Here is a 13,704-nt window from a genome sequence, read left to right on the forward strand (position 1 = left end):
TGTGTGTGTTTTTATATATATATATATCTATGTGTGTGTGTGTCTTTATATATATATGTGTGTGTGTGTGTCTTTATATATATATATGTGTGTGTGTGTTTTTATATGTATATGTGTGTGTATGTCTTTATATATATATGTGTGTGTGTGTCTTTATATGTGTGTGTGTATCTTTATATATATATGTGTGTGTCTTTATATATATATGTGTGTGTGTGTGTCTTTATATGTATATGTGTGTGTGTATGTCTTTATATATATGTGTGTGTGTGTCTTTATTTATATGTGTGTGTGTGTCTTTATATATATATGTGTGTGTGTGTGTCTTTATATATATATATGTGTGTGTGTGTGTGTCTTTGTATATATATATATATGTGTGTGTGTGTGTGTGTCTTTATATATAAAATAAGCATTAAGAAGATTTTGGTAAACAATCCATTGTCAATCCTAGTTATTAAATTAAAGTGATAACGGACAATGCCTATGGTGATAGTTCCAAAATGCATTGGGAATATCCCATCTACCAGACAAAATCCAAGCGCTGATACTAAACTAGCCAACACGCATGGAAAATCAATTAAGGGTAAGGAGTTGAGTGATTATACCCATAACGTCTCAACTCCTACTGCCTTTCACTGTCTGGCTCAACTCCATAACTTTAATTGATTCTCCATGCTTTGGATTTTGTCTGGTAGATGGGATATCCCCGACGAATTTGGGAGCTATTACCACAGGCATTATTCATTATGACTTTAGGGTGTCAACTACGTTTAATAATGTTTTTTACTAAAATCTTCTTAATGCTTATTTTACATTCAGTTAATTATTGTTTTACATTGCTGATTTTAATCGCCTATTAACAATTAATGTAATTGATAGTGTTGAGGCCATTTATTTCATTATGTCTTCATATATACACATATGTCTTTACATATATATATATGTGTGTGTGTCTATATTATATATATATTATATATACATATACAAAGACATATATATATACATATACAAAGACATATATATATACATATACAAAGACTATATATATATATATTCAATTATTTCACCAAGTGTCGTAATTACTCTTTTTTCCTTTTCTAAAATTATTGCTCTTATATTTCTTCTTCCGTAAACATAATTAGCTGATTAAAATCCAAGGATGATATAAATGCTGAAAACAACTTGATTTTTTTTCCCATTAATTCAATTTATTTCTTACTTCATTAATTTTTTAGCGCACACACACACACGTACGCAGCAGACTGTCTGCTCTTGTTTATGTTGGGGAATCGATCGAACCACGGATTTTAGTTCTGTAAGTATGTAAACATGTCGCTTATCTACTGGGGACCACACCGTTCGGATTTAACTTTGAAATTTCATCCTTTGAAATACTGCGTTTAACCTCAACTATTTACCTCAATTTTTCGGTATAAGAATAATTCCAGTTGACGTGATTTTTGACTCTCTTAAGATTTAAGAGGTTAGTTTTCACAACTATCGACATATAAGACAAAATAAAATTATTATGGGGAAAACCAGAACTTCTTTTGAAATACATAGCAAACTTGTTCTTAAATCCAACCTTAAGAAGAACAGAGATAAAATGTGAAACAGGAACATTTTTTAATCCTAAGTGTTTTTAGCTACCTTAATTATATACGAGTGCTTTCGAAAAAACTATTCTTCTTCAGGAGAATAAAGAAGAAGAATAGTGAATTATTTGAAAGCGCTGGAATTTTGGATCTCGTTTGAAAACCATTACAACTTTTGTATGTGAACCTGTGTGCTAGCTTTTTACTCACAATTAATTATGGGAATTTCATAACAAAGTTTAACTGAAAATTAAAAAATATGTATATTTCTTAAAAGAACAACAAATGTGTCGATAACTTTAAATTGTATATATTTAGGTATTAACGTATTGCCTAGTCAAAAAAATAATAGGCTAAGAGTAGAGAAATTGACCTTATTGTGAATAGGTTAGTAGTTAAATTCTGGGCTTTAGCTCTACAAAGTATGCGTACTTCATAGCTGCAGGGCCCGTCATAGCTAGGTGGCTAAGACGCTCGACTCGCAATCTGCGGGTCGCAGGTTCGAATCACCAAACATGATTGCCCTTTCAGCCGTAGGGGCGTTATAATGTGCAGGTCAATCCCACTATTCGTTGGTAAAAGAGTAGCCCAAGAGTTGGCGGTGGGTGGTGGTGACTAGTTGAATTCCCTCTAGTCTTACACTACTAAATTAGGGACGGCTAGCGCAGATAGCCTTCGTGTAGCTTTGCGCGAAAATCAAAACAAACAGCACAGTTGCATTATGTTATGAGCTTAACATCTTTGACAGCAGAGGGCGTAGCAAGGACTACGATGTTTTGGGAGACATAGCGAAAATAACTAACTTATTCTAACAAAAATGTAGATAAAATAGACAATTAACGCCAAAGGCAAAGATCATCAACATGTCTCTATGTGAGATTAAATATTGTAAGCATATGTTGCTTCATTAATAATAACTAAAATTATAATTTCAATATGCTGTCGTTTGGAAAACATTTAATTAGTTATTTAAAATTATTACATAGAGAAAATAATAATATTATGCTAATGTGAAAGTTTTAAATTTTCCAAGCCTTAGCTTTGTCGTTGTATAAAAGAAACTGTTCATTATGACTAAAATTTAATCACAGCACTTAATGACGTGAAAATTTATTTCTGTTGGTGCTTTTTTTTATACATTTTATTATGAACCAGGATAGTGGTTCATAAAAGGGATCGCCCAGGAATTTCACAAAAATCCTGATAAAAGTACAGTCAAATACCATCTTACGAAACAGGCTTGTTTTTGAACGAACACTAAAGACCTTCTGTCTCAATGGATTAAGAATATTGATAATATAGAATATAGAATATTGATAATAGCAAAAAAGTTGATTTTCCGATTGTTAGACAATACTAATGAATGCAGTGTTGAGAATGTCATTGGGTAGTTTTAAAATTAATTCAAGCGCCTTCGTTTTTCCACCCTGAAGAATTTCTCTAAGTTCTTCACTTTCTGCTATTGCAAAATTCCTGTGTTTTATTAATGCGAATTAATTAGAAAATAATTTGTGAAACTTGTAACGCATTAACTGGAAACTGCCACTTTAAGGATTCATCATCTCTCCAGTTCGCTGTTGTAGTTTGTTTCTACGTAGTTTTCTGAGACTATTTTAGTGAATTTTCTAACAGTACATAATTAACATAATATATTTCTCTACGCTTGTGATTAGTAATTTATCTTACTGATTTCTTACTTCGCTGAAACTTCGAGTGCGTATTTTATTAATTTTGGTTCACAAGCTTACAACAAAATCGGCTAGATATTTTGCAACAAATCCTAGACAGATATACTACATAAAATGCTGCGAATGTGCATGACCTATTTCAAAAGTTGATTATTTTTCATTGAAGGTTGATTTACGTGGCTATAAATGCTTAATATATGCGATGTTGTTGTGAGCGGCTTCCTTCGTACTCGACGCATGTTAAACGTGTGTTTACCCGAAACCTCAGACGCAAAAACACTTGTCTCACTAAATAATGGTTGGGTGGAAGAAAAAGCCAATGTAGCAGTAAACTGTTGAAAAACATGTAACATTCAACTGAATGCATATGCATATATTCTTCATAAATTGGCATAAAAACTTAAGAAACAAGATAATTAAAAATTGTTAATTTCAAAAGGGGAATAGGGTTCGTCAAATAGGTACAGAAACAAGTTGGATCAAAATGCAAATATTATATTTTCAAGCCAACAACTATGGACTCTAAAAATGTAAACAAAATAGGCTGGAAATAGTGTATATATTATTTTCTCAAGCTAAAAAAACTCTATTTTTACTCCATGTTCACAGTACTTATCAATTTTAGTGGAGTAAAAAATAGAGATTTTAATTGTTGTTTGAAGTTAAGCACAAAGCTACACAATGGGCTATCTCTTCTCTGCCCATCACGGTTATCGAAATCCGGTTTATAGAGTTGTTAGTCCGCAGACATACATTGTGCCACTGGGGGCCAAATTAGGGATTTGTAGCTTGAAAAAATAATATAGACACTATTTCCAGCCTTATTTGTTTACTATTTTTTTAGAGTAACTAGTTGCAGGCTTGAAAATATAATCTTTACATTTTGATTCAACTTGTTTCTGTACTTTTTTGACGAACCCTATTCCCCTTTCTTAAATTAACAATTTTTAATTATCGCGTGTTAATATATAGTGGTACTAATTTAGATTACTGATTCTATTCAAACCTATTGATCATATATGTTTACCCTAAGCTATTTTTCAAATCAAGCATAATGATATCACAGTTTCATCACTCCTAGAAGATTCAATCTATTTACAGTCAAACGTGATTTTAGTCTCATTTATTAAACCTAAAGAATACCTAACTGTTTTATGAATGACCTTTCGATCCCTCGAATATAATAAGTATTTTAGTAAGTAACTATGTTTATATACATTTGGTATCTTCATAGAATGTTTTCCAAACAAACTTACCATAGATCCTTCATCAATGGAATCTAAATTTAAAACCCATACATGGAATCGCACAACAGTAGGCTCGCCTGAATATAACAAAATGTTCATTAATAACCTAGAAATATAAATATTATTAAAATGAAAAAAGTTTCATTAATTATACGCAAGGAATATAACTGTTAAAATCAATGAACAATTAAAATAAATTTTTGATAATATTTTAAACTGATAATCAACCTTAATAAATAAATCTACGTCTTTTTCATGGGTTTTCTAAGAGCTTTAATATAATTTAAGAATGGTGATTCTTTTTGTTAATTACTACTACAGGAATTAGGTACCAATTCAGTAACATTAAAAACTTTAAAAGAATACAAAGAACGTGAGTTATCACTTCAAAAACTTAGACACGATTCATATAACAAATTAGTTATCACAAGGTGTAATTTCAACAAATTCAGATAACAATCTCATGAATGTGAGATGTCAGTTGCACAAGCTAAAGTAGTATTTATGTGATAACATGATAAAAATCTCAGGTAGATACAATGCAAAACATTATTTATGTAATAACATGATAAACATCTCAGGTAGATACAATACAAAACATTATTTATGTAATAACATGATAAACATCTCAGGTAGATAAAATACAAAGCATTATTTATGCTACAACCGCGTTGCATAGACATGTTTTTTTTTATTCTGGTTTCTGAAACAGGAGCTCATTGTTTCAAATAATATATCTTTATTACATTCTTTATTAAGCAGTACGATAATTTATGTCTTAGCTTTTTTGAGTTACAACAATGTTGTACACCAATAAATAACGGATAAATATATACTGCATTAACATACCCACCTGAAACTGTTTGATATATTTTAAGGTTGCCCAGGTGTGCAGTAAATACTTCACTCTACTAAAATTTATATTTTGAGAAATTCATTCACTTGCAAACAAAAAAAACGCCATGACAAGTTAAGAACTTTATTTTAATATAAGTCTAATTCGGTCAACAATTAGAAGGATTATGATTAATTTACGTATTCAGGTTAACAGAGGGGAGGGTTATAATGGTTGTCATCTTCCACAAAATTGATAAAATCTATCAATCGTGGTAACTTATAATTCGTGTGCAGTAATAATTAGACCAGAAAAGCGTTATGCCTGAGGACGTATAACGCTAAAATTTGGGTTTTGATACCCATGGTTGGCACAGCACAAATTGCCCATTGTGTAGTTTTGTGTTTAACTACAAACAAACAGAAATGCCTTAAATAAATGCCACTTTTATAGAACCAAATTGGGGTAGTAATTTAAGTGTTAACCCTTTTACAAATTTGGAGAAAGAAACAAAGTGTCACATTTCTTAGATAAATTGTTGTAGTTATCAATAATCGTTCGACTTAGATTAAAGTTAATTTAGTAAAGAGTCCGAAAAGGAGTAATCAGTATTTTCTGAAGCTGAAATGGCAAGTCGGTTTTTATTTTTTGCACGTTTTAGATGCTTGCAACGACAGTCAGAATGAAAGATTTCAAGTTATTTTCTTTATTGCGACACCCTTGACCTCCGTTTGATAGCCCTACAGTATAAATTAGTGCTGTGAAAATATATATTTACTCAAATATTATCAGCTATTATTCATAAATTAAGCATGTGCTTTCAAGAATAAATTTTTGTGACGAAGAAACTGCACGATGCCAAACCCTCCTGTAATTTAGATTACGTTTTCCATCAACGTGTGGTTATATTATTGCCTTATGACTATATAATATTATTGCATTTTCTTGTGTTTCGAAATACAACTACACAAAACTGTTCAACATAATTACATTTTGTGGTGGTGGCTTCGTGTTTTATCAATATAATTATGAAAGGTTTCATACTCTAAATTCATGTTGACTAATAGTAAGGAAGAAATAGTTACGATTGATTTATTCGTTAAAAAAAACAAATATTTGTGGTTTATGAGAAAAAAAAATAGGTTTTTGTTGGTTTTTTTTTTTGCCAACGTGTATCAAAACTAAAAAGACAGCTACCAACTGAATTCTTTTTCCTTATTTCCTTCTCAATCAAAACATGTGAGAGACAACATTAAAACATTAAAGTAAAACTAGAGCAAATAAGTTTTTCAAGTGCACTGCTTTCACTGACAAATTCAAAGAATTAATACCTTCAGTTTGCGTCTCAACTCTAATATATTTTCCTGACATAGCAGAAAGTATTTATATGTTTAGTTAGGTTAGTGGCCAATAGTTGGCTTTAATGTACAAGTATTTAATTACACATAGTTTCATGTGTGAATGACAAGATTTCGTTTTTAATTTAAGTTCTTATTTTTCGTTTGATATTAATTTGACATCTACTTCTTAACTTTGATGAAGTAGAAAATAAATCATTCGCGAAGGAGATTTAAAAACTGATCTTAATTACAAGATGAAGAGTAAACAATGTCCTTAAATATTCAAATAAACTTTTGGCTGAGTTACAATTAATCTTTCTGACAGTGCCGTCAAGAGCGCCTACAGTTTCCTAAGTAAATATTAATCACTGAATTTTTTTCATTCATCAAATCTATAACCATGAACATATACATATCAGCAGCAGCAATATATCTTATCAGGGCTAAAAAAATACTGAAAATAATTTCTGAATAATTAAATTTTATTACGCACTATAAATTATGTTAGTTAACTTGTTCTCCGACCAAACGTTGGTGTTACAATTTATAACAGATTTAATACCGTGAATAAACTAAGCACAAACTAAAATCAGTGTTAGAGAGCAGACAAAATATAACTTTACTTGTTAAAAATCATCTTAGTTTATCCTAATAAGTATTCTTTATTTCAAGAATAATGAGGCTTTAGATTAGTTTAAAACGGTGGGCATTACCCAAACCCAACAGTGGCGTAGTTGATCGTGATTTCTCTTATGTGTCCAATAATATTCTTTCTTATATTATTGTATTTTTATCTAGAATATTTGGTTTGATTAAGTCATAGTTCCTTTGCAAAAAAAGTTGTAGATACAAGTCAATGAACCTTTCATGTTAGAAGCTGAAATAACGAAATATTTTTGACTGAGCCAGTTAATTAAGAAATGAGGGTTATATTTTATGCAGTATTATTTAAATGTTCCAATATATTAGTCAATATGCGTATTATCTTTCAAGAAGATTTTTTTTTAATATTCGCATCATTTAACAGACTGATTTTATGGACCTTACGATAATCAAACAACGTTTTGGACTTCATATCAAAAAGTTGTTATTCTGGATATAATAAAAAAATATATTTTCATCCTCTAGAACTGGTGCTAATCTAGTGAATCTGTTAATGAAAGTCACTCTGTAAAAATAAAACATAATCTTAGAATGATTGTTCAAACCCTATTCTAATACCAAATCTATTACAGCATTTTTCTAAAACTGATAAATATTTAGACATATATTACCTAACAAAGCTTGTTACAAAATTTCATGAACTGGTCATGTTTCCAAACTATAACAGTAATCGTAGATACACAACTAATTGTAATGGTTGCAAATGGGGTTTCTTTTTGTATTACGTCACTATGTCAACCGTTCAAATATAGTTTGAGTAATTTAAGTTTTGAGAGGAAAAAGATAAACATCTTATCAGAAGTCACTGCTACGAAACTAAATTAATTCCCTTTGTTTATTGTGATTACTACCACGATGAGACATAACGTCTACAAACAAAATATAAAGACAGAGGAATAATATTAAATTTTCTAAAAATAGTTTAGCTTCTGAGCAATATTTAATTTTGGCTACTAAGTTAATGATATTTTATCATTCCTTATCCTTGATGTATATTCATAGCCAACACTAATTATTCATTAAAATATTCATAAAACACCACTGTCTATCTTTAAGCATATTCAGTTCTTTCTATACACATATGCTGCTTTCTATACACACACGCACATATATATATATGCACACATACACACACATATATATATATATGCACACATACACACACATATATATATATACACATACACACATATATATATATATACACACACACACATATATATATAACACACATATATATATACACACACATACATATATATATACACACACACACACACATATATATATAACACACAACATATATATATATATACACACACACACACACATATATATATATATAAACTGTAACGTAACGTTTCATAATGGCTAGTGGTTGAATGGTCTGTGAATCCAAGGTTCGTAATTCGCGACCCTTTCCGCAAAAACCACGCGCCGTACTTTGGGTTCCTAAGATTGACAGTGAAATGCCACTATTTGATTATACAAGAGTAGCCGAAGAGTTGACTGAGAGCGTTGATGAATAGTTGACTTCTTTCTAATTTATAAGTACAAAATTAGAGACGCTATACGTAAATAGCTCTTGTGTAGCTTTGCGCGAAAGACTTAAACAAACTAACATAAACAATTTTCATTCCTGTAAAACTCCCCTTTTCTAGAAATATTAATTAAACGTTCGTTAAGTTTACAAAATTGTAGAATTTTTTTTGGGGGGGAGAGATTAAAACAAAATAAAAAGAAAAGAACAATAAACATCAGTACATGCCACTTACACAGTTGAGATAACAGGAACATCCTCTTTTCACGTGGCTAGCACAGGTTATATATATTGCTAACAGAAGCCTACAGACTGCCACTCTGATTACAGTGGAAAGATGAGAATAAAATTCAAAATTTAATAATTAATTTTCTTCAATTCTCTAAAATACAGGATATAGTGTGTAACAATATATAGTTTAATTATTCCTATAAAATAGCACAAATGAAATGAAATAATGGTGAAGCTGTTGGCTAAGCAACTTATTTCGTCCCACATTTACATATCACATGAAACCAATAACAAGACTTGGTTCAGAATTCCCAATCGTTATTTTAATACTTATGTAGACTTTTTTCCCGCCGTCTTACCGTATTCTTTTGGCGGCTGTAGATTGTCGTAGTCCCGAGGGTTTTCAGGAAGAATATTATCGACTTCCAGCACCTCCTGTCTGTTGATATATTTTTTAGTGATTAAAATAAAAATACTTTACGTTTAGTAGCAACTAACTTACTTAAGTAATTAAAAGTTTAAAAAACAATGATTAATGTTGCATACCTAAAATAAAAACGTAGTATGTACATTTATTTTTCCAATAATTTCATGAAATAGAAAAGCAGTATTTATAAACTTATCACAATATTATTTGGTATTTTACATAAGTTCTAAATTTGGTAACAAAAACTAAAAATCCAGTGATAATTCACATATTATTTTATCGATTGATATAAATTTTTGATTCAGTTTTGTTTGGTTTATGTATGAACAAAGAAAATGTCAGAATAGAAGAAAAAAAACTCAAAAGAGCATGCTAGCATGTTAGTCATGTTTCTTTTAAACTGGATGAACGGGCTCATTTCGTAAATCTATAAAGAAGGGGAAATAAATACTTTCATTTGCAAATTTCCAAACTCTCAAAGCCAAACTCGACTAACATGAAGTAGTTGCTTTTATGTGTTACCACCATAAGAATATGGAAGCAAAAATGATTTGCACATTGATATATATAAATTACTCAACAATAACACAGAAAACAATACTTTCTTCAACGCGACTAGCAAAGACACTAGAAGCATAACAATAATATGTTAGTCACCCGTTACATTGTTTCTACTGTTATCGTGTATAACGTCACTGTAAGCTGGTAAAAAAATATCACAATATTTTTTTGTCTTCTCGACCCTTTAGCAATGAAATTCTTTAACAATTAAATATAAATTGATTAAAGTTAAAAAGATAGCTTGCCAAAATAACCTTCAAGGAAAAATTGACAGTCAGATAATACTTTAATATTTCTGTTGACACTGCCACTGTATGCTTACTTCTATCCTACATTATCAACGAGTGAATGTTTAGGAAGACAGTTAAGTTCAAATATATGTAGTAAAAAATCTAGAGAAAGTAATAAAAGATTGGTTCTTTTTATTTCCTGTAATGAAACCAATAACCTTATATACAACGCGTAATGAGCATCAGAATTTTAGATCTGTCACAGTGAAAAATTATAGCTAGCTCTAAATGTGGACACTCATAAAACATTTTAATTTTTTATTTTACCATTTTATGACACCTATCTCAAAAACAAACTATTTTTACATTTGTCAGAATTAGTAAGTAAATATAGTTACTATTATTAATTATACTTTATATCAAACATCTAGTATATGTTTTGGCTAAAATCTTGAAATATTTATAGAAATACTATAATCAGAATAAAATAGAGATAGCCCCTAGGAGATCCTAGTTCAACCAGGGACCGCTCTTGTGCACATCACACGATCCATTACTTTAATCCGGAGAGTAATCAGAGGTTGGTTGTGTTGTAAATATATCTTCACAACTTTCATTAATTACAGTTCAGTTCTCCTTATAAGAAAAACATTCGCGCTGTAAAGAACATCTCGCCAAAAAAAAAGGAACGAAAAAAAAACGTTATATGCTTGCAATAACCCGCGTGTAAGTAAAATAACGGCAATGCTAAACAGTGCATTGTTATTTAAAAATTTGTTTTTTAAGATATAACTCTAAGTACGTCTTACATACTTATCATGCGTTACACAGTGCAGTGTGTGTGTATATAAGTATTGATGTCCTGTGACTTAGTGTTTTAGTTTCATTTTTGATATTTTAATGGCAAGAAAAACAAGGAAATTTACCTCTAGGAAAGAATGTTTTGTTTACAAGTATGTAATGATTTGCTCTAATCGTATAACAACAGCAGAGAAAACCATTGATTCCATCCAGCCCCCCCCCCCCCCCCCACGTGGTACAGCGGTATGTCTGTGGACTTCTACTGCTAGACTACTGGGTTTCGATCGCTGGGTTGTGTAGCTTTGTGCTTAATAACAAACAACAACAACAATGTGTGATCCACTTACATGATATCATATGTACATGGTGTGCGTGATCCAGCTACATAAAGTGAAGTGATCATTAGAATGGTTGATAATGTCACTTAAAAAAAGTGGCAAAAAGTAGGAAATATATTGAAGACAAAAACATACCTGGATATCTTCAGACAGTAAAGGAAGATATAGGTGCGTAAAGTTGCACGAAACTTCTGCATTTTCTTCTTTTCACTGAATAGGTGAAAAAAGACTGAAAAAAATTATTAATTATTCTATCATATTAATGTACGAAAAATCCTTAAAAGCACTGAAAACAGATAAAACTAACTTATTCTCATTATCATTAAAGAATGTTTTAAAGATTAGTTTCAAAACATGAATGCACCCATATTAAGTACATAGTTGGACAGACAGAAAAAAAACCAATTTCTAAGAATAAATTCGCCGTAAATACGCAAGTATGACTTATAGTAGTTTTCCTATGTACTTATTTTGTTACGAGTTGTAAGTATTTAAAACACCTTTGTATGTGTATCTCTTTACATACGATTCTCATCAAAGACATACGGTGAACATTCTAATAAGGTTACAAGAAAATCAGGACAGAGCTTATGATGAAATGTATTTCGTAAACACAAGTTTAATAGTACTTATTGTTAACGTATTTCACATAAACCCTTAGTATTGTGCTTTAACATAAGTTAGTATGCTGTTATAATATATCACACGTTAACTAAGATATCCAACGAGGAAACATAATTCTATTATATGTGATATTATTTTGTATACTTTTGAAAGAGCAGTTGCAAAATATATTATTTTAATTTCAATATACCATGTAGACATTTATATATTGACTGTTATTCGGAGTGTCACTACAGAGGAAAATTGAAGTTTAATATCGAACCAAAAGTTATTTTTAACACACAAGAAGTATATATTATTTAATATTATGATGACAGAATAACTCTTACGTTCAAGAAATCTTTTATTTAATATCAAATACATTTGTGGACCTAATGATAAATTACTTTTAGATTTCACTTACATAAATGTTTTGTTTTTAATAATGTTTTTAGTAGTGTTTTAAGTTCGAAGACATCTATTCCCAAAAATTGTATAGTAATAAAAATAATTGCTTCTGTAACCTGATAAATACAAATTAATGAATATTTTATTATTGCTATTGTTAAGTTTTCTTGACATAAAACAAATATTTTTATGTTCATTTGCAATTTGCTGTAATGCTGTCTTTTGATATTTGGATACAAAATAATAATTAAATCTAAATGCAAATTAAAACCAATAATACTGCAAATAAAACAATTGTGTTAGGTTTATCTTAATATTAACATATCCAATACCGATGTTCTTTCATAGTATTGTTGGATATTTTAAACTGCAAGTAATATCATGACCCGAATATACATGTTTGTTAAATCGGAACAGGTCTAACCGTCTGTCACATTCCAAGTATTTTTAACTGTTAACAATCTTAATTAACAGAGTTTTAGTTCATAAGCCAGGAAGAGGATTGGGAAAGAATGGATAAATATTCTTACAAGACAATATTTCCGAAATTTTTGTCACATAACAAGATCATATAAACTAGGATATACCCTTATAATAAGGTGTTAAAAACGATAATTATTTACCTCATTATATGTTCAAAATTATCTCATTTAAAAATAATGTAATTTAGGTATGTATGTACAAGACTACTCATAGGTTCTTATACTATTAAAATATGCGTTGTTATTGAACAAAATCTTAAGGTCGACTGAATCTAGCAATTACACAAACGTTGCAGAAAGTTATTCTAAGCTTTTGTATCCAGTAAGATTTACTTCTCATTTACACTACCTATATATGATGAAATGGACATTCGCTTCTTGTATTTTCATAAATATTTATCACGGTAAGTTTACAAGATAAAAACATCTGCAGGATGTAAGCTTTTGCCAATAGATACCATGGCATGGATAACATTTGCCATAATTACATCTTAATATTAAAAATAAACGACTTTATAGTATTAAAATGCTGTTTTTATTTAACTGTACACTCAAAGTTTCGTTTTACATCTTCTTCAAGAGCGTTCACTAAAACACAAACCGAAACTGACAGTACAAAGCTTCAAATGGTTTAAATAATAAACTGTATTCAAATCTATAACGTCCATTAGTACAGCGTACTTTTGACATATTAAGTAGTAAAAACTTATTA

General features: G+C 29.9%; 1 protein-coding gene across 1 annotated transcript in view; it reads right to left on the reverse strand.

Moving 5' to 3' along the window:
- Positions 1-11,688, reverse strand: part of LOC106461116 (glycine receptor subunit alpha-3-like) — a 22,778-nt gene extending 11,090 nt beyond the window's left edge. The window contains exons 1-3 of the mRNA XM_022388353.1: positions 11,635-11,688; positions 9,502-9,581; positions 4,543-4,610 (exon numbers count right to left, since the gene is read on the reverse strand). Coding sequence (XP_022244061.1) covers positions 4,543-4,545 — 3 coding nt within the window. The 5' untranslated portion in view covers positions 4,546-4,610; positions 9,502-9,581; positions 11,635-11,688. The remainder of the gene's footprint in view (positions 1-4,542; positions 4,611-9,501; positions 9,582-11,634) is intronic.
- Positions 11,689-13,704: the final 2,016 nt, after the last annotated feature.

Source organism: Limulus polyphemus, unplaced genomic scaffold (assembly GCF_000517525.1).
Source record: "Limulus polyphemus unplaced genomic scaffold, Limulus_polyphemus-2.1.2 Scaffold37, whole genome shotgun sequence".
Lineage (NCBI taxonomy): Eukaryota > Metazoa > Arthropoda > Merostomata > Xiphosura > Limulidae > Limulus > Limulus polyphemus.